Below are 27,198 nucleotides of genomic sequence, written 5' to 3'. Positions count from 1 at the left end.
ATTACAGGTTGCCATCAACTCACATCAGGTCACTTATATGACTGGAACAACGTATAGTGGTCGGCATCTGTAAGACCATGACTAGACTGCTTACATGTCGTATTCAAGCAACGTGTACGAGCACACGTTCTTTCGACAATCCTGCTCCAGTCAGGTAGGCAAGCTTGTCTCAGCCTCAAGTCCAAGGCATTCAGAACCTGATTACCGGATCTTGATGAATTTCCGGCTATATTCTGATTGGGTCGCCATCAGGAGACACAATGTCTCCATTTAGTTCCCCATGTCGCGTCGGCATGTACGGCACCGCAAGCGCTGATGTGCACGACTGCTGCTATCTCTGTCCTACAAGATGCTGTCAAGCTCTCCAAAGTGGAGACATGCTCAGATTATGTTGGCCGCCTCGAGAAGTAGCCTGGGTTGCCATCCGCGGCTACATGGCGTGTGGATATATTCACGTCTGACCCCCTCAAAGCTTGTCTCTCCTGGCCAAGAACATTGACTTGTGCTGCCACGAACCATTTGCGCGGTCCAGGCGCCCAAGTGTCATTTGCTTGTTTCTGCTTGCTTATATCTATACCGTCGGTCTACAGGATCATGGAGCATGACATTTCTTCTGCTAGCGCCGCCTCGACACCTGGAAACAGCGGAGCAAGTAGACTCCCTCCCTGGGAGGTTACTGATATCCCTCGAGTACCACACATGAGCAGTTCGGCTTCACCACTATCTGGAGCAGAAATGAGAGCCTTGTCATCTTTTTGGACGACTACAACAACACCAGCGCAACCCCCAAACTCTAATATGGACCAAAGGTTTCCAGACTCGGCATTCTCGTCACCGTCTCCTCCATCGCGGGCCGAAACTGGATCATGGTCGGAAAGGAAGCAATCCTTGACAGGTAGCACACGAGCGTTGTCACCCCAACGCAGCGAGCACAGGCATATGAATCCGGCATATGATCAGGTACACGGAGATGGTCCTCCTAATGGCCGGCAACACGTGGTCGCTCTGCCCGGAACCATGTCAAGTCGTTCCACTCTTGAACAGCCCCAGTCGACCAGCTCTAAGAAGATCTCCAATAAACGCCAACACAAGAAAGGTTCGAAGGGTCCCAAAGAGTCTGCACCAATTGGCCATCGTTTCACCTCCGCAGTGAAGGAGCTCTTCCGGAAGGAGCCTGTCGATGATAGGCAATTTGAGCGAATCGGTGAACGACACTGGTCGGAGGACTGAAGAGCACGCTATCGTTTGTTCAACGAACCAACATGCCTGAGCCGGATTCGACGTCCGAATCCCACCACCAAGTCCCCGATATGCATTTTCTCTAGCGTGTTACTCACAACAACAACAACAACAACAAAGAGTCACACTGCGTCTCGTCACCACTGGGCGCTAGGGGTAACCAACGAGGTGGAGGGAGCACCTCTCTGATCTAAGATGTGACTGAGAAAAATACCGCTAGAAGGTATGCAACTTCAAAGATTGAGTTGGACCCATGTATATAACCACTTCTAAGAGCAGCAGTCGGGATTGCCCTGCGGTACGGCTTGCTTGACCGAATCACGATTTTTTTGTGGTATTTTTGCTACACTTGATCTTTCGCCTGTAAGCAAAAGGCCGAAGCCTGTCATTCATAACTATGCAACTCTGAATTTCAAATAAAGTGCCGAGCTGCTTTTATACTTGATGCTAATTGCATTATTCTTCGATGCGGACAAATGCATCAGCAGATTCAGACCAAGGCCTTTGGTGAAAATCATCCATCAGAGGGGTGTTGAGCATGTGGTTTGATGAATGAGGAGCATGTACCTTTAGCGCGTTGGTTGGGCCGCAACACCGCGTTCTGCCACGTCAATGGGCATGGCTGTTTGCCACACGAGTATTCGAAACACAGAAGCAAAGCAGTGAACCGAGACAAGAGAGCAATCGCTATTGAAGAAAGTCAACGTATAGGTTGCATAAAAACCGGTATCTGGTAAGTGTCGCATGGACGAGACGAACGAGGTGTGTGCGATGAAGTCTTGTGCTCGTCCAGCCCCACTCGGGATCCGCAAGTGGGTGGTGGTTGGCAGCGACGATTCGGCGTGACGGTCGCTGCCCACACGCACAAGTGAGCGCTGACGAGTGCCAACTTTGTCGACATCCATCGCTCTCCCACTCACAAAGAGTCTGCACCTTCCTGCTCCAATCGCTGACCTGCAGCTGCCTGCTTAGCGTCCCGACCGTCCAGCCCTGTCTCTGGCCTGTCTTGCCTTGAGTCCCCCGAGAGCCCCACGCCTTTTCCTCGTCCGCCCCTGCTCGTGAAGGCAGCCCGACGCTTTCTCTCACCACCCTACGTTCACATATCATCAACACCTGCTTGATCTTTACTGCTGTTGATTGCGCCGTCGCGCATAGGAGCCCGCTCTTCCATATACCCGGCTTGTTTCTTGTCCCCGGAGATCCTTGGAACAGGACTGCTCTTCCAGAGCGCAGCGCCCCATCAGGCTTTATCCCATAAGACTCCTGAGTCTCATACCGGCCTCGAGGAACACCGGATTGTTTTTTGCCGTGCTCGTTTGCTTTTCTGCTCCATAACCATGGCTACTGGAGCCATACTGAGGAACTGGTTCGTGCCCAAAGATGGCATTAACCGCCAGGTCATCTCTGCAGACATACAGAAATATCTAGGCAATGATGCGACCGTTCGTCCAGGCAAAGACAAGGTCAACAACAAAGAGGTAGGAGACAAGACGGCAGACCCAGCGAACGGAGCTTTGCTAGCAAGCTGGTGGATCTGACTGACACGACAACAGATCGAGGGCTACTGGATCAAAGCATACAGAAACCTCACTTCGGTATGTCTTCTCCATCATGAGACTTGCCTTGGACCTTGCTGACAGCCATCTCCAGGAAATGATCAATGATCTCCGAATGGCCTCAACCAAATGGGAACAGGAACAGCGTTCAGGCAGAAGAGGTATGTTCATGCACCCGCTCTCTCACCTTGATGCCCCGTCTGACATGCATGGTCCAGGGAATTACGAAGACTCGCACACGTACAGGCAAGCTACAAATCCTGGACTAAATGGTAATGGTCCTTATCGCGCCAGCACGAACTCGCCCCAACTTGATGGACCTTATTCTACCCCTAACGGCCATGTTGCTCATGTTCCCCAAAGGATGGCTGTCCCGGACATGGCCTCTTATGACGATCCCAGACGGATGTACGCTCCTCCTCCCCCCCATTCTACCGCTCCTGTGACCACTGCCTTCGGAGATCCCTCCATGTATGTTTCGCACCAGCCTCGGCAGGCACCCAATGGATACGGTCCCCCAGGAGAATTCTTCAACGGTCATCCAGGTTATGCTCATGATGTTGCCCCACCCCATATGAGAGGCCCTCCTCAGTATCCTCCTCAGTATCCCACCGGACATAGAGATCCAAGGGACGATCCCAGATATGCAGCGGAGTACCAGGATCAGATGAGATATCCCAATTATCCTCCAGTCTCTGTCGCGCCCAATGGAGGAGCCTCGAGTCCGCAGACCACAAGGTCGGATCCTTATCTAACCATGAGTGCTGCGCGCGGACTGACCCCGCCTAGTAACTACCCTCAACCTCGCATGCCGCAATATGATCAATATGGGCGCCGTAAGTCATTACTCAACCACACAAAACTTTTACGGCAGATGCTGACAATATTCGCCGTCTGTAGCTTATCCTCCTTCGACTTCGATGCCTGAGCAGCCCTATCGTCCATCTCCTGTAGATCCCTCATATCGTGAACGCCCATCTGCTCCTCCCGGCTCGGATCGTGGTGCTCCCCGTCGTAGGATCAACTAGAATCGCGATGGTAATAATGTACTGGTTTCTCTCGCTGAACATGGCTCCACGAATTGACGGCTGCGACCTCTTGGGTATAAATTCGATGATTTACTGGTTTTGATGTTAGAAGACTACGATATCCAGTAGTGTATGTTCTGCAGGCCCTTGGACGCCCTTTTGGTCGATATACCATCCGGAAATGATGCCTTCCTCCGTTTCGCTTATGCGTCTTGGGCTCCCTCTCCTCTCTACTCTATTCCATGGACCCGGATTCGTCTTTGTGGATTGGGTACCACCACTGCGGCTGCCATTTTGTTCAGTTCTGCCACGTGCTTTGATTCCTGATCTGATGACCAACGTTTCCACTTCAATTTGATCAGGTGGGGCCGCAAAGTGTTCCAATTCACATTCAGGACCATCAGACATAATTCCTCACGTGGAAAGAACCAGCCATGCCTTCGATGGAGTTTTTGTTTCCCTGCATGACAGGCCTGGCATGGCTTGATCGGCGTTATTTTTTACGAGGTAATCTATCGTTAATGCTCGGGCGGGGTCAAAAGCCTTGGGAGTTCCCAGGCACGATTTTTTCTCAAGATATACTATGATGATCTATCCTGCGCATTTTGGGCACAGTCCAGACTCTCCCCGGCCCCCCTTCGCATGCGCCAGTACGGTTTCGTTGTTTCACATGTGCTCGTTTCTGGGCAACTGACCGTGGACTTTTTCTTTTCAATTCACGGACGTTTGCGATATTGGCCATTTTTATACCTCTGGTACAATGCTCTTGTGGACCCATGCGTTTGGTCTGATTCTCTTGTTCTAACATACTAAACTTTACAACTCATTATGAATATCCAATTATGCTTAGAGCTGCGCCTTTGCTTTGACAACTCTGAAGCCCCATCTCGGCGCATGAACTCTGATTTCCTTACCACCAGTTTTTGTCTGTATGGCAAGCACTACCTCGTCGTTTGTCAGCTTGACCAGATGGCCTTGGTCCTTGTGTCGGAAGCCGCTATCGGTGGGCCAGAGTTGCACAAGATCGCCCTCGTTGAGTTTGACAGGATCATTGCTGTCCACGCCAGTCTGTTGATCATGATACGACGCAGACATGATGTGCTGGATTGCGGCCTGACCATCGAGTGAGACCGTCTTCTTGGACGACGCCTCCACTTCCTTGACCGTCTTTTTGAAGCGACTTAACCACGCCCATGTCTTGGGATGCTGATCCTTTGGGAATGCCTGCTTGGGGAGCATATCACCGATCCAGTTGAAAGGCCAAACGGCTAAAAGGAGATCTATCAGTTTTCCTTGCTCCGACTTTCTCAAAATGTGACAACTTACCATGTATATCTGCAAGACTGACTTTATCTGTACCTCCGATCCATTGTCTTCCATCTGCGAGCAGAGCCTCGAGGATATCGAATGCGTGTCTGATATGTGCCAACGCTTCAGGATATCCCTTTACACGATCAGCTTGAGACCAGCTAGTACCAGTGAAATCCGCTCTATCCTTGAGGAACTTCTCATCCTTCATCACCGGCAGGTCCGGCGGCAAAGACTGTGCGGCCTTTGAAAAGATACCGGCATCTACTGTAAACTTTTCGAGCAAAGCTTCCAGACCCTTGTTGTTGGGCATCGACAGAGGTGGGTACGATGACGCTGGGAAGCTCTGCTCCAATCTTGCTAGGATCAATCTGGTGTCATAGTAGACGTCTCTGCCAATGGATAGCAGAGGGATGCGACGATAGTTGATGCCCAACTCTGCCAAATCGGGGCGTGGCAGCGTGAGGGGCTGGATGCACTCGGCATACGGGATCCCACGTAGCTTAAGGTACCACACGATGCGTTTCGCAAAGGGCGAAAACGTGTAGTGGAAGAGAATGATATCGTTGGGAATTTCTTGCGACGACATTTTTGGTGTATCTGGTAAGAACGATGGTTCAGTGCAGCAGGTTGGGCTGTGGTTTAGTTGTTGTGCTCACAAACCGAGGTCCTCGGCATACTTATGCGATTTGTCCTCCATTTACTGATATTCTCCTGCTAAGAATTGGTGAGCGTGTGTGACCGAGCTATATATCGCACTCTCGAGGTCGGCACCTCGAAAATAGTCGTTGCGATTCTACAAAGAGTGCATTGCTCGCTGTAATGGCTCGCTGTGATGGCTCACTGTGTGGTTGACCCTGTCTTGGTTCCCTGATGACGGCGCGGGGTAGCCAGGGGTCCCGCAACGAGGCTCGCAGCCGCAGACCAGTCTAGACGCAACAAGAGGCTTGCCGATCCGAACCATAATCATTGAAAGCGCATACAGGTTGTAACTTCAAAGACTGGTAATCCCAAGCATGAACTGGAAGAAGTCTATGAGCAATGTTAATACCGGTTTCTCTGTTGCTATTGTCTTATGAGCGATTCCCACGAACTCCATGGGTGTCAGTCGAGCAGGGGTATGTTTACCAGGCACCGGGTATCGGCACGACAGTCCCGTACTACGGATCCGTCGGACTCCGAGCGTCCTGAGGATGAAACTGAACGCGCTCGCCAAAGCTGACCAGAGTCCTGGCCAGAGGTGAGTACAACTAGGATCGAATGGCTGTAGAGAAGTGTCCCTATCTCGTGTTGCCAGCGACTAGACGGCCGTAAAAACAACAAAGTGTAATAAGCCCAGCGTTATAATTGGCTCATTGTCTGACGGGCACGAATAAGGTACGAAAGTCGTCGTCACCTGAAGGCTGCAACGAACGTCAGCCCCTACTTGTTGTTTCTTTGTCACTTCCTTTTGCCTCTCTTTCCATTCTATAATCATCACACCAATCTCCAATCCGCTACTAAACCATACCAATTCCGACGCACATATCAAATCCACTATCCTGACGATCACCACAATGTTCAGCCGCACAGTCGGCGCGCTCGCCGCCCTGTCCATCGGCGCAAACGCCATCCTTTTACCTCCCGGTATCAGCAAGATCTCCGACTCGCGTTCCGGCGCCCTAGGATTTGCTCTCGACCCCAAATCTCAGGCCATCAAGGTACACTGTTCTGGATGTGCCTTCCCTTCGCCCCAGCAGGAGTCTGTTCAGGAGAAGGGAGATGATGACATTGTCTGGATTCAAGGCGGCTCTAAGGATGTTCTTTTCAACTTCACCGTCGACGACAACAACAAGGACCTTCTGTTGAATGGAGTCAAGGTCTACCCCGTCGACACCTTCGTCTTCGATGAGCCTACCGTTGGTCAGGTTCACTCGTCAGCCTCTCTGCTTGACATCAAGAACAATCCAGAACAGGTCACACCTCTTCGCGTCTCATCGGCCGGCATGCAGGTTCATAAGGAGACCGTCTCTTCGCTCAATGACATGCTTGTCACCATCAACTACCAGATCGCCGCACTTGAGTCGCAGTCCATGGCTGTCGACGGCGTTGATATCAAGCTCCTCGAAGGTGCTGATGCTTCGTTGATGATTATCTCGGTCGACGCCGCTCCCAACAAGAACATCGTTGACGGCATCTTCCCCCCCGGTGCCGCTTCCAAGGAATGTGCTATGCTTCCTGCTGCTCTCTGCAAGTGGAAGTCGGTCGTTGAAGACAAGATCTCTGGCTTCAAGCCCAGCATGCCCCATTCCCTAGGTGGCTGTGGTGGTGGCCGTAGACCTCCTCACAGACTGCCAGGTCACATCAGACCTCACTTCGATAAGCCCGCTGACGGCGAGGCTCGTCCCGATCGCCACCATCCCCACGGCCCTGGAGCCCACCCTCACCCCCACCCTCACCATGGTCCTCATGGCATGCATCATGGCAGCCACCATTTCAGACACCACCACATCTTCCCTGCCTTCGTGCGCGCCTTTGTGGCAGTCTTGATCCCAGTCATGGCCGGTGTAACCATGGGCATGTTCGTCAGCTTGATCGGTATGCTCGTTGGTCGCCTGATCTCATTCTTGTGGATCAAGTTTGGTCGCGGAGGTCAGCGTGGCTACGCCAATGTCGCCCAATCCGAGCAAGACACTGAGGATGCTGAGAAGGGCGTCGCTGTTGTTGAAGAAAACATTGATGAGGAGCCTCTGCCCAAGTATGAGGATGCTCCTGCATACGATGAAAAGGCTCGCGAGTAGATGTGCTGCTTCGCTGCAGTCGATCACGCTTCCATTCCATTACTGCTACAAATGCCCTATCACAATTATGTTTTCTCCTTTGTATTCTACCTTTATGCCGGACGGCCGGCCCGCCTTCGCTCCACCCTACCAAGTTCTGTGATTTTATACAGCCTTTGCTCGTTCCTACAGGTTCAAGAACGTCGATGACGCAAATAAAAATCCGCCCTGCATATCAATATTCGAGTTTCTCAACGCTCGTCGCGTGAACATGGTCATCAAGAAAGTGCCGAATGAACTATGTGACCAGATCTTACGGCCGACAACGTGCATACTGTATGGCTGAAGTCATGTAGATTCCAAGATCTTTAGGGCTCGATTTCTTCAACAGCCAATTCAAACTGAAGCCGCATGTGCGCGTGCTATTTACGCATGAAGGAAGCTCCCAAGCCCCCAAGCACCCAAGCCCCAAACGCATCATACTCTTCATGCACGCACAGCAACATATCATTTCATTAATTCTTCCTGCCTCATGCTCGTATACCGATACTGCGGTAGACTGAACATGGCATAAATCCGACTCAGGGCAGAACAACCTACATACTTTTTCTTTGTTCTCTCAAGTCACTTGCTGTCACGGGGACTTTACGCATGCGAGACCCGGTTTCGAATCTCCCATCGTTGATTTTGTGCATTGTGCAGCAAGAATGTAGGCGGTTACCCGTCCGAAGAATGCTGTAGAATGCAGATAGCCGCCTGAAGATATATTGGAAAGTGGTTACCCGCCCGACGATATCTTGGTTTACTTTGATGCATAGACTTGCAGAAAGTGATTTCTCGATCGCTCTTTGCTGCGAGTGTGGTATATCTGGGTAGTGGTGTAGGCGCTTGGATACTTTAGACTAACATGTGTGCGCATGCTCAGGGATTGTTTCCGACGAAAGACAGGGCTCAACGTCTAGTGTCTTTGATCGAGGGCATGCACACTCCGAGCGATGGAATGAATCATGAATAAGTGTAGATACCATGATCTGCTTGCCGTCGACAGTGTGGTCAAGTGTTGAAAGGCGCTGCTGCGAGATAAAGTAATTGCTTAATCGTGAGTTGGAGAGGTGCGTAAGTGGATGGTGGCTGCATGTTCAGCTCTGAACTACGGCTGATGGTAATCAAGATGATGGCATTGACCTAGTCGTCGATCGAGGAGTATGATGGCAAAAGGTGGACAGGCAATTGTTGTACTATGTGCACATGATCTTCGTAGGGATTATATCTAAGACTCGGCCTTTCTTTTCAGCAGTCATAAAGACGAAATGACGGAGCGTGACACCGATGAGTATATCCCTAGCGAGCGAAGGTAGCTGACTTGACATGGGTCGTCGTAAAGGTATAGTGCAATATGCTGTGGAGAACGAAATTCAATCAATTATACTTTTGCTTGCGGTCGGCACTTCTAATCTTCCACCACGACTCGCAAATATCCGGTGGATACTCTTCTTGTAAGGGGTAGGTTGGCATCCGACCGACGTCAAGTGTCATGTCCTTCAACATGGATTGTCTGATGGCCCAGCCAAGCAGCGTAAACTCAACTAGAAAGTGCAGCCCTCAACAAGAATAGATTGGTCTGGACTCGACCATATCCTTGATCGGTTGCCCTTTTCACTTCACTCGACCATATCCCTGATCGGTTGCCCTTCTTACTTGACTCGAGGCTGTTACCTGGCTGGAAGATCATGCTTCGTAATATCGTACTCGCAATATGGTCCACTGTGTGCGTTACCCCAACTAGGCAACAGAGCACCCATGGCGTCGCTAAGGCGGACATATGTTGAGTGCATATCGTCTTTGATGAGAAGAACCACCAAGGAGCGAAAAAGATCATCTTCTTCTTCTGATTGGGTATTTAGGTCGAATCCACAATCTGCACTCGTAGCGGCACCATCTCTTGCTTACGTATGTGTTTGCGTTCGGGCTTACACGTATGAGCCGAGGACATTCACAGCACGGCAAGCATGAAGTTGGCTCGAGTGTTTCCATTTTGCTCCATCGGTCGTCCCTGGAAATGCAAATGCCGGACAGGCGTTGAAGCTGGACGGTTCTTTGCAGCCACCATTCTTTGTAGAACCACGATCTGAAGTGGGGACCACAGATGCAGATCTTGGTGCTTGTTGACCGTGCAAGGAGTGAGCGGCAGTTATGATGGTGCTCATCACCGCCATTCACCAGTCATGTCGTGGCCGGACTATTGTCCTTGTAGCTGGGTTTTGGGACTTTTTGTGGACACTTGAACCGGTGAATGTTCTACTGTTTGGAGACGCGAGTATCAGAGCTGCTTTGGGCATCCCAACGAGTCAGCACCGAGTCCGAGCACGAGTGGGGGAATGCATCATATCTAGACGCCTGAACGACTGTCTCGCGCATAGGAACAGAGTCTAACGGACCGTCTGGTCACCCAGGCTGGCAGACAGCCCCTACGCCTCGCTTCCGACGCACTGAAAGTGTCAATCTGTCATTGTTTATTCTGCGACACTGAAGGACGATTGCAATCAATGCTCGGAGCGGCAATGCTCGTTGCGGCTATTGCACAACGACGGCTGTCACACTTTGGTTAAACAAGAAATCAATATAAGCAGATTGCGGAACGGTTCGTCGTTGATATGGTCGCGCCGGCTCTTGGAGCGTTCGTGCGTTAGGTGCCGGAGTCTAATGCGTTTGGGAGTTGAATATATTGGTGGAGAATTTCACTCGTCCGACCGCAATCAATGCTAAGGTTCTGGTTATAGGTCTTGGCTACTGGGTTGTCAGATTGAACAAGTGGACCTCCAGGAATCGAGTTGCAGCTTACTCGTCAATCTGCAACAACAAACTCTGTTATTGATTGACAGCCACAGTGATCTGGTCCGGAACGCGGCGCATCTAAGACAAGTCGCAAAGATCCTGGTTTCTTTGGTTCCTTTGCGCCTCTCAGGTCGCGCCTTTATCCGGGTCCGAATTGATTGCAACTGTTGCGCGAAGCACCAGTGATCTGCAATTAATATACTTGTACCACAATCGATGATCACGACGCCCAAATCCTCAGAGCGGTGACGCGATGTTTCTCTCGAGCGCGACCGGGGCCGTGAGCGCTGTGGCTTGAATTTGTTTTTATTCTTTGCCCTTGCCGTCTGACGGTCTGCGCGCACGGTGAGCATCGGCGACGTGTCAAGGCCCGCGGAAGGGTTTCATCTCGTTGAAAGGAGCGACGTGACAGGCTACAGCAAGTCGCCCATTTTTGAATACGATGTATCCGTGGTGGTGGTGACGTCCGGACACAACCTTGATTCGTCTTCAGTCGAGAAAGGGGAAACGCGTTGTTGCGGTAACATCGTCACGCGCGAAGGATGAAAAGGCTGTCAAAGGTGACAAGTGGCACCCTTGTCTCGAAGCTGAGATCCTCTAGTTTCAGCAAGTAGACAGTTATCCAATCTGTCAGTGACTCCAATTAACGATGACAGAAAAAGGCACTGAACACCAAAGGTATCTGTCAAGAGGTACCCGCTAACGAACACGAAGGGTATTGCAGCCTCTGCCCTCACTAGTTGATGCTCCACGGAGCAAGCAGGAATTGTTTTCTCGAGTCATGATGAGATGTCAAGGCTCAGGGCAATCCTTCCCTCGAGAACGTCGTGGTCCCAGTGCGTGGGACTGGCAAGTTAGTGGCCGCTCATGTCCGGCAGCCGAGCCGACTTGCTCAAACTAATGGCTGCGCCTCTCCTTGACCGCGGAGTGTGGAGAGTTGGATCTGAACCACGCTTGACGCGAGCTCCGACGCCGATCCCAATTGGTGCTTTGAAGATCTCGCTCGCACGCTCGGGTCACGATCTCTTTTCCACAGTCCTTGGCGATGAGTCCGGGCTGAGCCGGCCTTGCTAAGAAATAGACTTTTCGGCTCTTATTGTGTCTACACGTTCGTAGATGGCGCGAAATTACACTTGTCACCGTCGCCAGCTGAGTCGGTTTAATTACCGTTGATTGTGGGCGTAAAACGGTGTGCACGAATCGATGGCTTCCTCTACTGGAAAGTCCAGCATGTTTCAGTCAAACGACGAACGCGTTTATTCGAAGCATAACGTAAAGTTGGCCTAATGCCCATCTGTTGAGTCAAGACGTAGGTCGATCCATCATCCATGAGCTTGAGTTCGCTCGGAGGGAGCTCCAGATGCGTAGAGGGGAAACCAAGCTTAGACTTGCCACTTCATCTCACCGACTGATGGCATGCTCGCTGTTCTTTCTCCACTCGTATTCCTGACGGCTTGACTCTGTGATCCTGGTCGATCCTCTGACGGCTCAAATCCGGCTTGGACGTGTTAAGGTTCAGTGACAGGCTGATACGTCCGTAAGAGTGGAATCGGAGGATGAACTTTCAAACGCCCTCGTGTCGTGCTGTCAAAAAGTGGTCGCGGTTCTGAGGCGAAGAGAATTCAACAGCAACGTCTGCCACCGAGACCTTCTCCGTTTTAAACTTCCGTAACAGTGTCACGACTGTTCCATGTTGTGGTGTCGTCCCGAACAAGGACTCTACTCTTCGGCCATTGCTGGGAATGGAAGCAAAGCTTGGGAGACTACTGTCGCGGGTGTCTGACCAGGTTCTGCGTTACGCAATCTACTCATTAAATGACTTCTTACCACTCGCCTATTGACAAATCCCTATTTGGGGACTCAGCTGATGTCAAGTACTGCAGTCAAGCATCGAGAATCTGGGAATCTGGTGCTATCAATCTCGAGTCGAGCTTGTGAGAATCTAAAATGTTATTATGTGTGACGTATGTATGTGGATGAGTGTAAAAAGCTGCCGTCAAATCCTTGTGGGTATCTGTAGTTGTCCCCTTGCGTGTTCCAGACCAATTTTACATGTCCAAGCTGCCCTAACCTCGATTGGGTAGCATGCCCCGACATTGCAGTCCCCTCGTATCATGCCCTGCCATGTTATCCCTGGATGGACAGAAAAAAAAACTCCGTGCGATGTGTAAAACAAGATTCGCTGAAACAGATGAAATATACAATGCTGATAAAGTCTGCCAAGACGCTCATTGCATGTCGTCGTCACGGCTTCCAGCACGACTCTTGTCGCGCTTTTCTCTGAGCTCGGGGCATCTTCGCCTGTGGTTGATAAACCAATTGCTGACCTAGGAGAGACATCAGTCAAGGAATAGTGCTGGAATCAAGATCGTGTCTTACCTGAGTCAGATTGATGCCAGCAACGGCGGCGAAATGCCTTTTTTGCTCCTCACTGGGGTACGGGTTGTGCATGTTTTCGTCGAACCATCGCTTCATGATTTCTGTCGATTGCTTGGGGAGATTGCTTCTCTTCCTTGACTTTCCGTTCTGATACTCGTAGTGTGACGGAACGAAGAAAGCGTGAGAGTAAGGGTACGGAGCGTTGCCGTAAGCTTGAGGAACGTCGAGTCTGGCTACTGGCGGGTACTCTTCACGAGGCATACTGTTTGCTGCAGCAGGCATATAAGATTGACGTTGAGGCTCGACAGCATATCTCTCGCGAGTAGGCTGAGGTTGATATTCGCCGTAGCCTGAGTGTCTACGCATTTCTTCGTCCTGTGAAACTGAAGAAGCATTGCTGTACATGCTTGAACGGTTACGAGCCGTTAATATGGGATCGGCAGTAGCATAAACGTCCGACCGAGGAATAGCAGGACTTGGGTAGGTTCTGGGCAGATCAGTCCTTTGGCCTCGAAGGTCTGGTGAGGCGTGATGGCTGTGAATGATGGGACTTCGACTAGATGGAGTGGGCAGATCGAACTGCGAACGCGGTCTCGTCTCCTCGTGGCGTGTTTGGATGTAAGGAAGATTCGTAGGAGCGGCATCAGGAAATGTTCTTTCAGGTGTGCGGGTATCCCATCCCGAGTCAGTTCGTGTTCTTTTGTTAGGATAGAGAGCTGCGGGTTTGTATGAAGGCTGGTGGTCGTATGTTGGCTCTCTAGGCAATGGTTGTAACGGATGACCTTGAGTTGGGGGCGTTGCTGGTGGGCTCATGCCTGACTCTCCAAGGACCTATACGTATATGAGTTCATGTTCAAGAACTGCGCTCGACATAGCTTACGGATCTCAATGAAGGCAAAGAAGGCTTGTTGCTTTCAGCATGATTGTATGGTGGTGAATGTGACGCAGGATAGCGAGTCGGGTAGGACGTCGAAGCGTAAGAAGCATGGTGAATGGGAGTGTCTCTACGAGTCGAATCATGATACATGCCGAAGCTGTGTCGAGAACGGTCAATCAAGGTGATTCCGTCCATATTGTCGAGGTTCCCTGGCTAATATGGTCTTGTTCGAGAGTCAGGTGGTGTGACGATATTGATGAAGAGGTGCAGTCGTGATGAAAAGGTGGTCCAGAACTTGAGATAAGGGAGTCCCAGGAAAGCCGAACGTCAGAAAGGGTAAAAGCAGAGTTTCCAAACTACCAGTCGGATGGGATCACGAGGTGAGGATGCAGGTCGAGTCCCGGGCACAAAAGCACATGTATCGTCCGCTGGCGCTGGACAGGCGGTGCAGCTCTCATGTATAATTTTGGACAGGAAGCACGCTCCACCGTTTCGAACGGGCCTCCCTGGGAGCCGTCAGTGATTGTGCTAGCGGCCTGCGCCAGCGACACCAAGCGCAAATCATCGTCGGTGCATTGATCTGGATGGCTTGACTTAGCACGCCGGCCAACCTGTCACAACCGTCCCTGGCGTCTTGGGGCGGGGCACCAAAAGGAGACAATGCAAATGCCGACGCCATAGCGGTGGGTAACGGAAGCTCGCGCACGAGCCGTAGCCCGGGAGGAGGTTTATAAACGCCATGCACCGTGATCTATGTCTCGATCGACTCCCGAAGTTCCCTGCTTTGATTATGCTTCTCATCCAACCCATGCAAGGCAGGTGCTTGAAGTTTGGCGCTTCTGCATGCCTGACAAAGCTACCTGAGCGGAGACTGGATACGCAAGTCTGCTTTCCTTCTTGCTCTCGTATCTTGGTGTCTAAAACCCCTGACTTTTTCGTGACAGTCGTCAATTTCGTTTTGACCGCCCGGAATGAGAGAAATGCAATCTGCGGTGCTCTTTTGGAATGTCCCTTGGCATGCCGCCATTTCCAGTAAATCACAGCCAGTTTCATGATGCCATGTGGTGGTACTAAACGAAAAGAAGGCTGTAGTGGTTCCTCGTGAGCGGTAATCGCAATCGGCTCCGCGCACGCACGAGACGCTCCTCAATCGACAATAGAGGTGCAGCCAGAGTCAACGCATTTAGTCGTACTCAAGTCATGTCCCCCACAGACAGGGCGCGCGGCACGTTTGGTATATCAGCACGTTCTAACTTTGATCTGTGACAGGCTGTCAGGTACACATGCCAGCTCGAGTCCGAAAAGCCTCGGTCGAGATAGACTCAGATCGGGGGATGTGTAGCTTTGACTCACAAATTATCGACCACTCCCTCGCTTGACATTGGCTACTGGTGATGTAACCTTCGCTCCACACCAGACAAATGAGACTTTCTTCGGAGTGGGATCCCAGAAAAATCACCCATGACAGTAGGTCATCATCCTTGCGAACTAGGGCAAAAGGGAAGTGCAAGGCGGGCCTGGGATCTGCGCGTCAAGTATTGGAACGCACGCAACGATAGCGCGTCCGCAGACGACCAGTCTGCTGGAACCATTGTCTCTCGCAGCGCTGGACGGTCTGTTGTTCCTTCGCAGCGGTCTGGTACCTGCTCGCATTTGGATCATGATTAATACCGTTCAGCTGCCTGACAGGGATAACTGAGTCAGCTCTCGTAGGAGCCGGTTTCCAAGGAGGTCTTTCGAGCCTTAAATGTGAATTCAAAACGGCGAAGACGCCACCATGGAAGAATGATTTGTGTTTTTGGAGTCTCGCATTTGGGCAGAGTTGACAGTAGCGGCCGCACCACTGACGTGCAGGCCAGGGCTCATTCTCTAGAGGCAGTTGCACGACTCATGATGATCTAGATGTGCATTGACATTCCTTGGCGCAACTGCCCCTTGTCTCTTCCCTCGTACTGAGAGTGCGCACCAGATACTGGATGGCTCAGGTCATGATGTAGACTCGGATCGTTCACACCAACATCGTGGGCTTACATTCGATAGTGGATCACTGGTCCAACCCTCCTCGGAGTCTAGGGGAGTAGAGACGCGCCTTCTGCGGCTGCGCCAGTGGTGGCTCAAACAATTTCTCTTATTGACAATCTCCATCTGCTTCGGATCTCGTGCCCGCTCTAGCGGCGCTGCATCCAGAGAAGAATAGGCCCACACAACGATAGTCGTTGCTGATCCCATTTTCTGTCGCGACAGAATAGGGCTCTATAGACGAGAGAGAACCCTGAAGAAATGAAGCTTCGTCTTGACTCTTGCTGCCCTCGGCCGAGTAACATACTTCCTGTACGCATAGGCAGATTCAGCAGACCAGCTGCAACAAGCGTTTTCGGAACAACATCCCGTGACATATTATCTCAAAGTTAACTAGACTCAAAGCAGATGTCGAACTTGTCGTGTGTGTAGATGCTCGATCTTACATCCATTGTACGATCGACTCTGCTTGACTGCTTCATCGTCCCGACAGCACTAGAGCACATCTGCATACTTCCAGTCAGCATATGAGTTAAGGACAAAACGTTGCTCCATGCACGCTTCGTCGCGGCTCCCAGAAGCCGGTCTAGCAGATTGATTGGATATTCGCGACGGCAGGTCGTTTGGTGACAAGGTGCGGGTGCCCCCGCTTTGATAGGTGCCAGGATCTCCATGCCTCCACCGCTACCAGGGTCAGCCAGCTGCATATGCACGTTACTAAGACCTTCCCATCTTGCTAACGCAGTTTGCAAAACCGGGATGGGCCATTCGACTCTTACCGATGCTTCGGGCGCCTGTAAACCCGCTGGCTCGCCTATCGTGCCTTACACCTGGAAACACTCGCCCTCTCGAAGCCGGGGAATCGCGTGCATTACACGACGCCCTGAAAATTCCACAAGTATGGGGGCATGATCTAAAGATTTGCGCACCATTTCGCTATTGTATTGCTCGCTGTACACCCACACTTTCTCATCCCCAGGGGGTCACTCTGAATCCGACACCAGCCTCCCCAGCCCGCACAACTTTTCTTCGATCCGATCGATGATTAGCGAGATTCGTGTTCTGTACATGAGCGTCGCCAGGTCGGGTTGCATTCATTAACAAGAGCTGTCGGTGCAATGCAACGTCCACTGCTTGCTAAGCAGGGTCTGAAGCCACCTAGCCGCCCGTGCAGCCGGTAGGGGATGAGTTGATACTCATCACACGCAATATAGACTGCAGGCATGTGTGTTCGATCCAACACCACCCCTTGGTCGAAGAATACCGCTCTTGCATCCAGCGGCACGACCCGTCAGGCCTTGTGCAACAAGGGACACAAGTTGCAGAGGCGCGGTCCCGAACCAAGATGAGGATACCCCCTTGCTATCGTGGCATGCGACTACAGCCAGCCATTTGCCATGTTCTACCAAGCACCCGGTTGCGAAGAGGAGAGCTGCGTGCGATCCTCCATAATATTAAAACAATGTGGTCCTTGTGACTGTTACTCCCACACGTCCGCAGCAGGTCGGGAGGTGACAGTCCTCATGGTCGGGCTGAATGGACGTGGCCACTATTCCCTCTTGCGCCATCACACCGCTCTGCGATCTTGGGTCCTCTCCTCTCGGGTCCCGCAAGTGGAAATCTGACAGGCGGGAAGAAGTAAAGTACCCCTGCTGATGGCTCGCCAATGGTCCACACGAAACACCTCATGAGGCAAAAGCGAATCAAGACATCTGCGGTGAAGTTTCTGGCGCTCCGCATGAACTGCAAAGCCGTGGTCTTGGTCCACGCCTCGAACGATCTTCATGCCGTGCTACCTCTTCACGTTTCCAGCGCTATGGATCTCTTCGATGATAGGGCCCGGCCCGCCTTGTTGACATTTACGCCGCCATTGTTGGTTGAGTGAGCACAGGCGTTCGATCCTCCTTCCATGTTGGCTGGGTATGTCTCGTCTGTCGTGGTGTTGGGAGCAGCTGCATATTGTGACTGATCGAAAAGATGTGTGCTTTCCTTGGAGATCTCGGACAACGACCACTTCGATGAAGCAATTTCCGATCCTGGTACCCAATTCCCACAGTCTCGGGATTCGATGGTATCGTGCTCCCTTCCTTTGCTGAAACATATGAGTGTGTGGTGTCGTTGAGGCACATGTACCTTCGAAGTGTATACTTGAATTGCCGACCGTGAAGCAGTCACATCACAATCCTTCATTACACAGAGTGGTCTTTGCGAATCGTCTTGTGACTGGCCAGCCCCGTCGCACTCATTTCCCTCACCGAGTGCAAGGATGAAAATTACTCGCATGGGTATGCGAAGTTCGACTTTTCACCTCTAAAGCAATACGTCCAAGCCTTGAGATTACTATGTGTGGTTGAGCCTGAGGGTGCACCTGCTGTTTCCACGCAAGAGGCGATGCGCAACGATGAGTTCGCGCACAAGATCTGCTCAATCTTGAAAACATGCAGTCATCACCTTACACAATACACCACCTCGTACTCGTGATGTCACAACTCCATACGTAACAAGATACTCATGAACCATATCTCGTTGCTGGTGTGCATGTCGGTAAGCACGTTTGAGCCAGGGTGACGGCAATTGCCAGATCGACACAGCATTACCAGCCACCACGTCCACTATAGTGCTAAATGTGCAGGATGAGTTTGACACAAGACGGCGAGAGCCAAGTCGACGTGCGCTGGTGATTGGCTAAACACGCGACATACAAATTGCTTGTCGAGATCTTGGAACATCCGTTCACCAGTCAATTATCATGGACACAGTTTTCAAAGTACAATACCACACACAGCTCTACAACACAAATTCCGGGAAACAACCTCGTATAACCCCTCAATAGCCCTTGCAGCTATATGAACGGTTCGGTCGTCTGCGGGCGAGCCATCGAAGCGCTTATATCCAAGGACCCAGGGACGTGGTGAATGCAAAATCGTCTATACCTGAAACTCGGAAACCCCAGGCAGACTTGAGAGCCAAGGGCAAAGCGAGCCAGCAAGGGTTGAATGATCAGATCTCCGGAATTCGTCCTACGCCGCTTCCGTGTGGTCGGGAGTGCTTTTGTATGCAGTGGTTATATTAGACTTGGCAAGGGCCGGTTGACAACTGTGTCCAGTGCAGTGGTAACGAGGTTGATGCACGTGAGTTGGTTAAGCCATGAGGACGAGACACACAATCGCTTAGAGAGAATGGTTGTTTGCATGGTCGCGCTGTACGGTCCGGCTTCCTTACTCCGTTGGATGTGAATTCTCGTTGATTTCATGTTCGTAAGTCTAGTTCGTATGCGTTATGCAGTCTATATACAACGTCTTGATGGAAATGGCAGCCATGCAGTACTAATCCGAATGATCCCAAATGCCGTTGCTATGCAATGTGTCGTCTCAAGTACGCCTTTGATCCTCGAGGATCAACGAGCACGAGGTGAGGTGTCGATTGTTCCGCTAGTGAATATCTTGGCGGTCTGTAGGTAATGTAGATAGAAGGACAGAACCTAGGCAATCAACACGAAGGCTACGATCAAGGCTGCGACCAAGGAGAATGTCGAATACTCGCTTCGGGTAGACCCAGATGTGGCTGGGGCGGAGGCAGCAGTGCTCACGTTGGTCCTACCGACAGGACTGGTAATTCCGTTGAGATTGTCCACTGTATCAATTGCCGGACCAACATTGAAAAAGTCAACCAAGATATATGTAGGGGCTTGGCCATATGTGTTGGTGCACTCCGTTGCGGATGCTCCCAAGGCGCCAGTACCACTCGATGCCGAGTTTGTAGTGCTGATGTTGCCAAGATCGGGCGACTCGATGATAGTACCGAATAGACTCGTAGTTTGGTAGAGGAAGTGATTCATGAGAGGCATTAAGTTTTTCTGAAGTGCAGAGTTCGTGGTGACGCCAGAGGGGCGGTTCACTGCACACGAGAAGTTGGATGGAGATGTGTTGTCGTAGTTGTTCTCAAAGATGTAGTCGAATTCGTCCAAGAGATAAGGAGCGGCAGAATTGTCATCAAGGCTAGCAACGAAGTTGATCAGGCGCGTTCCGTCGTTGATGAGTGTCTGTAAGGTAGGCCATTCGCTCGGAGCTGTGGTCGTCGCAGGAGTATAGGCGTAGGATGCGATACCAGCCGTGGTGTATGCACTTGCCAGAGCCGAGGCAGAAGAGTCGTCCGAGTTGACAAGTAAGACGGTAACAACTTCGTTCGGATTTCCGTCCATCCATGTTTTGATCTCTGACAGCCAGTTGCTTAACGTTCCGGCGTCGAGAAGAGTACAGCTCGAGTGGCACATGTGCAATGAACCGTTGTTGTTGTGCACCTGGCCAGTCAACATTCTGACACCAGCACTGAGCTGTACAGTCGTATTGTAGAATTGGTTCCCGGATTGTGAGTTGCCAGTGGATGAATCGCGCAGAAACGGGGCGTTATGCGTTCCGAGATACGTCACATTGTTGTATGCTTTACTGCACAGGTCTGGAGAGTTGTTGCATACCGTGGCTCTCTTGGTGACTGCTGATAAAGCGACCTGAGCGAGACATGGAAGCAGGAAGAGGCTGGTTAGGATATTTGAGGTGGACATCATGATTGCTGATAGGTATGTCAGTAGGAAATCAGATTCTGGTTCTAGGTTCTGTCATACCTAATAGATGTGGATGTGACACAGGGCACTGAGGGCTAGAGTTTAGATTTCTGTCTTGTTCTTGATAAATGTGGGATATCCGATCGATAGAACGAAGTTTGGAGTCAAATGGCAAATCGCCCGGAACAGAAGGAGCGACCTGGATGAGAATGCTTTTTTGAGCCTTTACGATATGAGATGGAGTGTAGCTTGTTAATAATGACTGGAAACAGGAGAGATAAATACGAAGAAGACGGATGTAAAAATAAGACTTTCATCGCGGTAAGACGACTGCGCCTCAAGAAGAGTTGTCGTAATCAGTCCCTCATGGCATTACGCAGCCCGAAACACCCCTCGGCCGATGCTTCCTAGACATGTCATGATTTGCTTGCCACAAGGACCAAGACAAGTACAAAATTGCGGAGTTTGCAAGGGTTCTCCAAGCACTGTTAGATTGTCTTGGTCGCAAAAGATGGATGGAGGTCGAAAGACGTGGGGCGGATGTTGGACTGCCAACCACCTGACGACAATCGCAGCTGATGATCTTCTCGTACATCATCAACAAGAGACAGAGAGCATAGCCATAGTCAGACTCCCGGCCTCCGATTAAAATCGCCGGACTCTTGAATTCAAGCAATATGGAGCCCGAGTCATCAGTCGTGCTGAGGGCGCCTGGCGTGTCGCAAAATGACCAATGGTCGCAAACCTCTTCTTATCAATCGCCCAGCCTCTCGTTTTTGCAAGGCACTTGGCACGTCACTCACAGCACTCTGCCCATGTGGAAGTCAAAGCGCAATGTTCAGATCACATACACAGCACTCCCGCCATCGACAGCTGACGCAAAGCTAGACCAGACGGACCGCCTGGACGACGTCGTGTCTTATCAAGGGCTAGATTCAGACAAGTTGCACACGGTTCACGGCGTGGACAAGGCTAGTGGCGGTATTGGAGTGACAGATGTCTGGGACTGGCGTGGAAAAGGATGGCTCATGATTGCTAGCAGTCACTGGGAAGTTCTGGGGTGGGCAGACAAGGGAGCCAGTCAAGACAGCTGGGTCGTCACATATTTCGCAAAGACGCTGTTCACGCCCGCAGGAATCGACTTTTACAGCAGACGCAAAGAAGGGCTGAGTGAGCAGACAATCCAGGACATCAAGGCAGCGCTGAGTCGCGTGGACAATGAAGATGTTCGTCGCTTGTCGAGCGAAGTGTTTGAGGTGAGGACGGACCACTCGGCACAGGGAGATGCATAGGGAGCGAGCGTGTTGCGTTTTGCACGTCCAGGTATCAACAGCGCGCGAGAGAGAAAGAGAGAGAGAGGGGGGGAGAGAGGGAGTAATGTAATAGACAATGATCGACGAGAGAAACGGATGGAAGCTGCTTGGTTGGGTATTTTGGGCTTGGCGTAAAGGAGCTTTATTGCGATAATATACAGCAGGCAAACGTTTAGTTGCTGGCGAACCAAGTCTTGTGGCCCTGTGTACCGTGTTAGACTCGAGGACCTGGGCAGGGTGGGGGCAGTGGATTGGACGCACGAGGACCATTCTGCCCATCATGTACATGGTAGCAGCCGAGGTCGAGGCCAGCAGAGCGTAGTAGGGGTAGAGCATGAACTTGGCGCGAGGGCCCTTCTGCCACTGACGGAGCCCGTCGTGGTTCTGGTGCATGCGCTGCCAGTGGGGGACGTTGTTGCGGCGGTAAAGACCGGGAGAGTTGAGGCTGCTCGAGCTGGTCAGCGATGGAGCACTTCGAGGGCCAGCGACAGGCAGAGGCATCCGCTCAGCTGCGCAGCGGGACCATTGACGCACCCAGCCATTGTGAAGGGGATTAGAGCGGAGATTGAGTCGTGGACGACAGCAAGGCTTCTGCAGATGCGCGACGGCTTTGGTCGTCGGCGTTGGCGTGATGCCCACCCACTGCTCGTCGGCACTTGCCGCCGCGACTCCGAGTGTTCCTTCCCCGGCCAGCAATAATTATGCTGCATGCCTGTCCGCCCGCAATGCAACAGCACCAGCAGCTGCTCTAATCGGCAGGCGTCTCCATGTCTTCTGACAGAGGCTCGCGCGTGTTTGTACCTTCCTTTCTTTCATGCCACTCGGCGTGTCTGCGCTCCACAGAGGGTTGGCCCGACCTTCAGCTCTAGCCTCGCACACCGTCAACTCGACCTCGATTGCCCGCAGTCCCCTGTCGCCCTGTCTCATCCGCCCATATGCCGTCGTCTGTCCTCAGAAGCGACTGCCCGCAGCTACCTCGGTAGCCACCGCCGATCACGTCCGTCAAGAGTTGGAGAATGCCCACAAGGGCAACCACAGCGTGCTCACAAATCATGCCACCAAATCTGGACTTCCACACCTCGAACGCAAGAACTTCCTTGCTCGTCTGACTCCGTGCGCACCCTTGTTCGATCGCCTGCAAGCGAGTTCAGATGCCTTCTCTGCCTTTCGTTACGAGGCCGACGTAAGCAACCGTCTGGGCACCCAAAAGCCTGTAGAGACACGCTTGGTCGAGCAACCTCAGTACTCACAGAACATCAATCTCTGGCTTGAGTTGCTCCGCTTTCGCTTGCGCTTGGACGGTCAGCAAGGTGTGACAGACATTGTCCAAGCTATCGTCCATCGCCGAGTCGTTCTGCCTCTGCATGGCCCTCAAGTCGACCAACTCTGGTCGACCCTTCTGTGGTCCGCTGTCAAGTACCCGCAGGTGCTCCGATGTTTATACCCTTACCTCGTCGAAACTCTTCCTCGCTCTGGACTACTTGACATCGACCTGTACCGCCGCCTGGTGGCTCCCTTCTTGCGTCAGAATCCAATGTTTGCTTTCAAGTGGCACAAGTCTATGCAGGTAGACCGTTTACTACCGCCTGATTTTGTCTCGGTCTTGGCCCAATTGCTCCAAGATGTCCATTTCAGTACACACAAACCAAGGGCCCTTGAAGCATTCAGGAAGATTTACACATCAGCCAAGGTAGGGCATGCATACGATGACTGTATGCTGTCTATGTGTCGTCTATTCGATTTTGATGACGCCGTCGCCATGCATACCTTCTTTCTCCAACATGGTGACTATCCCTCGTCCGCGATGCGCTCAATGCCTGTGATAGCTCACTTGGATGAGCAGAGTTGGCTTGCCAAGTCAAACATGAAGGAGTCAGCCAGAGTCCGCTTCGAAGGCCAGATTAGGGAAGCTCGGCATGATTTTGAACTACTGAGGCCTGTCGAGTCCGCCGTTTCACGTGCTGAGACCACCTTGCTTTCCTTCACCCGCGAGAACATGAGCAGCATCGTGGGCGATGTTCACAATATCAAAGAAAAAGAATTGAACGATTCTTTCTGTGCTCGCTTATTTGCTACAACGGCTTTCTCTACTGACTTGATCATCACTGGACTACGCATGCTCGGGTTAAAACTACTGGGCAATCTGGCTCTAAGAGAGATAGCTGCACGCGTGCGTGATCCAGCCGAGTACATTGCCACCGTCGACGCTATACAACGTGCGGGTATTTCTGTTGTGGATTCGGTCTTTAGCCGAGCGTTGAAGTCTTTCGCCAGCCAACCAGACAAGTACCCGAGCTATAATTTTCTACTCATGAGCGACCAGCATCCGACAGCCTACGAAAATCGCGCTTTGCAAAAAAAGCTGTTCGCCTCGTTTCTAGACTCTGGTGATCACAGTCAGACCAATGCTATTCTCGACATTCTAACCCTTGGCAAACCTGAGCCGGAGAACTACCACGCAAACCTGATTCTCCAGACGTACGCTCGTCGTGGCCAAAGAGCATCAATATTACAGATTTTGCACGAAATGAGATTGCACCGAATCCCTGTCTCTGACCCGTCGTTACATATCATTCAATGGACAGCTCTGAGGCCTCGATCTCGATCCAAGAGACCCATTACGCAACGACATCAAGAATACAAAGACGACCTGGACTTTACTGCTAATGTATTCTTGGAAACCATGCGCACCGGTCAGCTCTTCAACCCCTCACGATGGCATGAAGTATTGAAACGATATGGTATGGAAAACAGATTACCAGCGCTCGAGAGATTGTCGGTCTGGTTGAGCTTGTGGTATTCCGGGCGCCTCGAGAAAGACGCCGTACTCCATGGTAGGGTCCTATCAAACGAAGGAGACGTCGTCAAGGACAGCAAAATAGTACGGTACACAGGTGGTCCGCATCCTCTGGCCGTCTTATTCACGCCCCATATCTTACGTGCCATGGTCGCGTGGGGTTTCAAAAGCGAGGTGTCATCTCCAGTGTCCACAACCTCTCCCAAGCCGGACTCTTCGGCAGATTCTCTCGCACGACCTCAGGGATCTGAAACAGAGTTAGTAGCAGACTGGACCAGAGGCCTAGTGCTCGTTTCCAAACTCGAAGACTTTGGCGTCAATCTTGAACACACGCGTCTACGTAGAGAGGTTAAGCTACGACTTTGGACTCTCTATGGGCCAGGGCAGTCAACAGTTCCGGTCAACAGACGGGCCCGAGCGATGAACAAGTTGTCACTCGTCGATCGAGTCGATCGGATACACCGTATCATGGGTCCCAATTGGCTCAAACTGCCTCTATCGATCAGGGACCGGCCCCACGTGAGCCACCGGGCAATGTACCATGCATTGTTCGGCCAACCCAGAAGAACGAGGAGGAGGACACAGAAAGACCGTGGATGATATTGACAATTCTACTCTCGCATCGATCGAATCATTTGACCCTCACGCATGCTGTTCGTGTTTCTAACCCAAGAGTCTACACTTGAGGGTACTGCTTGCACAGCATTGTCGGGACTAGCTAAAGGATCACCCAGAACTTGACGGACCGGGACGACACCTGTCCAAACTCGAGCTGTGGTGGCTTCATCTTTCAAGTCCTTCTTATCGTCATGAGGGCCGCCATTCCGTACCTTGACACTCGCAGTCTCGATGCATACCTTGAGTATTCCAGTTGCGATGAGCTCCGACTTGGTGGGCGGCGTTCGAGAGTTTACCCATCGATCTGTGATGAGATGGTTTGTTATGAGTTCCATGGCATGCATCATCTCGTCCGAGTCTGTGACTTTGGTGGCGTAACCAAAGACAACGGCAGAGCGGTAGTTGCAAGAGTGGTTGAAAGGCGTCAGAGCAAGCACATAGCCATCTAGCAGAGTCGCTGCGATGCATACGGGTAACCCGTATTCATCATCCCCGGCGCCGAGGCGAAAAAGGCGGGCAGCCGATGACCCATGTAGATATATAATTTGGTCATCGTCTGCAGCGGGATCCTGGTCAATGGCACCGAGCATAGGCAGTATGGTAGGGAACTGAGGCCCTGCGTCTTGTGATCGAGGCGTGTTGAAGGAGACATGTAGGATAGGTGCTGCCTCCACAATACTGCGTACGGCATCCTTGTCGTATGTCACTGTACACAAACAAAAGCGTTAGATACTGTACATTCAATTGTTTTGAAGCCATGGCTGTTTATACCTCGCTTGGCGTATCTCTTCGCTTTACTCTTCTCATCCTGTGAATAGGTGTTGGTAGAAGCCATTGTACAAGACCGTTGGACCGGAGACGAGTCGTGAGAACAGTGACTTATAAAGGTTCGACAGGAACTCAAGGCCCAAGAGATAAGAGTGCTGTAAGCTCGGTCTGTAGACCCCTTATCCTCAGAGGGCAGGTACAGCGGAAAAGGTCCCGCCGCTTTGACTTGCCTGATTCGGCCTCGCTCAAGTTGTATGACGCCGAATCTCGAGTCTTGGGTCACAATCAAGTATCCAACTTCTTACTGGCCTGTACTTTTCGTCGAATCCTCGAACGACCATGCGGCCATTAGCTCAGTTATATTGATCTGGGTCTACAGCCGCAGCAAAGCGCCGCATGTAAAAAGCCTGGAAGTTGGTGGAGCCGCTCTCGTAGCAACAGCCCTTTTGACAACTTGCATTCCTTGGGACGTTTGTATTTTGTCCATGTACTCCAAGGTACAATACTGCTATCTGTCGTCTTTGAGGCGACAAGCTTGTCCAGACTATTTTGGGCTCGGCGAACATGTCACCTCCTCGACAACCCGCGATTGAAGACCAAGCGCGCATTTTCTCTGAGATCCCGATGATTTGCCTCGAAGCATGAACGCTCATCCTGTCTCCATCATCGTCTTTGCCATTCACAATCTGATACTCGACTCAGCTGAGCTTGTCTGCGACCATGCCTCAAAACGATTGTAGCGAGCAAAAGACACAGGTTCTTATCGAAGCGTTGACTTGATATTGACCGGACGATACAGCGGTCTCGAGAACCATATCCCTCGCTATATTTTGGACGGTAGCAGTCGCCCTCACTCTCGAAAATGGTCGCTATGTCAGAAGACATTATACGGCGAATGAGTTGAGGTTTATGTCTACAGCCATGTATACCCTTACCGTGTTCCAGCAGGAACACTTTGTATCGAATGATGCCAGACGCCATCGTAAGTGCGACAATCGAAAGGAGGTAGATGCCACATTTTTCCATGGTGAGCTGCCGGCGAAGAGTCAGTTTTGCTGAACTCTGGTGGCCTTCCTGCAAGCGGTAGCCTGGACTCTTCCTCGACGTAATTGGCGAGGAACTTGGAGGGCGGGCAGACACA

The 27,198-nt window shown here is 51.6% G+C and overlaps 11 protein-coding genes across 11 annotated transcripts; 5 read left to right on the top strand and 6 right to left on the bottom strand.

Moving 5' to 3' along the window:
- The first annotated feature begins 434 nt into the window (after positions 1–434).
- On the top strand, positions 435–1,578 carry AUEXF2481DRAFT_376860 (uncharacterized protein). The gene has a single exon (XM_013492225.1). The coding sequence runs from the start codon at positions 595–597 to the stop codon at positions 1,228–1,230; it is 636 nt and encodes a 211-aa protein (XP_013347679.1). The 5' UTR covers positions 435–594; the 3' UTR covers positions 1,231–1,578.
- Positions 1,579–2,576: 998 nt separating this feature from the next.
- On the top strand, positions 2,577–3,823 carry AUEXF2481DRAFT_26062 (uncharacterized protein; the record flags this gene model as incomplete). The annotated part of the gene is made up of 5 exons (XM_013491854.1): positions 2,577–2,717; positions 2,793–2,834; positions 2,890–2,956; positions 3,014–3,631; positions 3,696–3,823. 5 exons carry the CDS (start codon positions 2,577–2,579, stop codon positions 3,821–3,823), a joined length of 996 nt encoding a protein of 331 aa, XP_013347308.1.
- Positions 3,824–4,669: 846 nt separating this feature from the next.
- AUEXF2481DRAFT_26061 (uncharacterized protein) lies at positions 4,670–5,720 on the bottom strand (the record flags this gene model as incomplete). The annotated part of the gene is made up of 2 exons (XM_013491853.1): positions 4,670–5,091; positions 5,150–5,720. The coding sequence occupies 2 exons, from the start codon at positions 5,718–5,720 to the stop codon at positions 4,670–4,672; spliced, it is 993 nt and encodes a 330-aa protein (XP_013347307.1).
- Positions 5,721–6,687: 967 nt separating this feature from the next.
- Positions 6,688–7,911, top strand: AUEXF2481DRAFT_26060 (uncharacterized protein; the record flags this gene model as incomplete). The annotated part of the gene is made up of 1 exon (XM_013491852.1): positions 6,688–7,911. One exon carries the CDS (start codon positions 6,688–6,690, stop codon positions 7,909–7,911), a length of 1,224 nt encoding a protein of 407 aa, XP_013347306.1.
- A 5,042-nt stretch (positions 7,912–12,953) lies between these two features.
- On the bottom strand, positions 12,954–14,176 carry AUEXF2481DRAFT_26059 (uncharacterized protein; the record flags this gene model as incomplete). The annotated part of the gene is made up of 3 exons (XM_013491851.1): positions 12,954–13,052; positions 13,105–13,935; positions 13,985–14,176. 3 exons carry the CDS (start codon positions 14,174–14,176, stop codon positions 12,954–12,956), a joined length of 1,122 nt encoding a protein of 373 aa, XP_013347305.1.
- A 1,771-nt stretch (positions 14,177–15,947) lies between these two features.
- On the bottom strand, positions 15,948–16,427 carry AUEXF2481DRAFT_36125 (uncharacterized protein). The gene has a single exon (XM_013491977.1). It carries the CDS (start codon positions 16,208–16,210, stop codon positions 15,968–15,970), a length of 243 nt encoding a protein of 80 aa, XP_013347431.1. The 5' UTR covers positions 16,211–16,427; the 3' UTR covers positions 15,948–15,967.
- Positions 16,428–19,359: 2,932 nt separating this feature from the next.
- Positions 19,360–20,617, bottom strand: AUEXF2481DRAFT_376477 (uncharacterized protein). The gene has a single exon (XM_013492224.1). It carries the CDS (start codon positions 20,562–20,564, stop codon positions 19,482–19,484), a length of 1,083 nt encoding a protein of 360 aa, XP_013347678.1. The 5' UTR covers positions 20,565–20,617; the 3' UTR covers positions 19,360–19,481.
- A 621-nt stretch (positions 20,618–21,238) lies between these two features.
- Positions 21,239–21,853, top strand: AUEXF2481DRAFT_1640 (uncharacterized protein; the record flags this gene model as incomplete). The annotated part of the gene is made up of 1 exon (XM_013491698.1): positions 21,239–21,853. The coding sequence occupies one exon, from the start codon at positions 21,239–21,241 to the stop codon at positions 21,851–21,853; it is 615 nt and encodes a 204-aa protein (XP_013347152.1).
- A 193-nt stretch (positions 21,854–22,046) lies between these two features.
- Positions 22,047–22,375, bottom strand: AUEXF2481DRAFT_1639 (uncharacterized protein; the record flags this gene model as incomplete). Its single annotated transcript, XM_013491697.1, has 2 exons — positions 22,047–22,076; positions 22,136–22,375. 2 exons carry the CDS (start codon positions 22,373–22,375, stop codon positions 22,047–22,049), a joined length of 270 nt encoding a protein of 89 aa, XP_013347151.1.
- Positions 22,376–22,688: 313 nt separating this feature from the next.
- On the top strand, positions 22,689–25,095 carry AUEXF2481DRAFT_26056 (uncharacterized protein; the record flags this gene model as incomplete). Its single annotated transcript, XM_013491850.1, has 2 exons — positions 22,689–25,019; positions 25,054–25,095. The coding sequence occupies 2 exons, from the start codon at positions 22,689–22,691 to the stop codon at positions 25,093–25,095; spliced, it is 2,373 nt and encodes a 790-aa protein (XP_013347304.1).
- A 187-nt stretch (positions 25,096–25,282) lies between these two features.
- Positions 25,283–26,124, bottom strand: AUEXF2481DRAFT_1637 (uncharacterized protein; the record flags this gene model as incomplete). Its single annotated transcript, XM_013491696.1, has 2 exons — positions 25,283–25,995; positions 26,061–26,124. 2 exons carry the CDS (start codon positions 26,122–26,124, stop codon positions 25,283–25,285), a joined length of 777 nt encoding a protein of 258 aa, XP_013347150.1.
- Positions 26,125–27,198: the final 1,074 nt, after the last annotated feature.

Source organism: Aureobasidium subglaciale (assembly GCF_000721755.1).
Source record: "Aureobasidium subglaciale EXF-2481 unplaced genomic scaffold scaffold_2, whole genome shotgun sequence".
Taxonomy (NCBI): Eukaryota; Fungi; Ascomycota; class Dothideomycetes; order Dothideales; family Saccotheciaceae; genus Aureobasidium; species Aureobasidium subglaciale.
Note: the sequence above shows the minus strand (reverse complement) of the source record. Positions and strands in the feature narration are given on the sequence as shown.

Coding starts and splice junctions, on each gene's coding strand:
- AUEXF2481DRAFT_376860 (XM_013492225.1), top strand. CDS start 595: ATGGAGCATGACATTTCTTCTGCTAGCGCCGCCTCGACACCTGGAAAC.
- AUEXF2481DRAFT_36125 (XM_013491977.1), bottom strand. CDS start 16,210: ATGGGATCAGCAACGACTATCGTTGTGTGGGCCTATTCTTCTCTGGAT.
- AUEXF2481DRAFT_376477 (XM_013492224.1), bottom strand. CDS start 20,564: ATGATGTCCACCTCAAATATCCTAACCAGCCTCTTCCTGCTTCCATGT.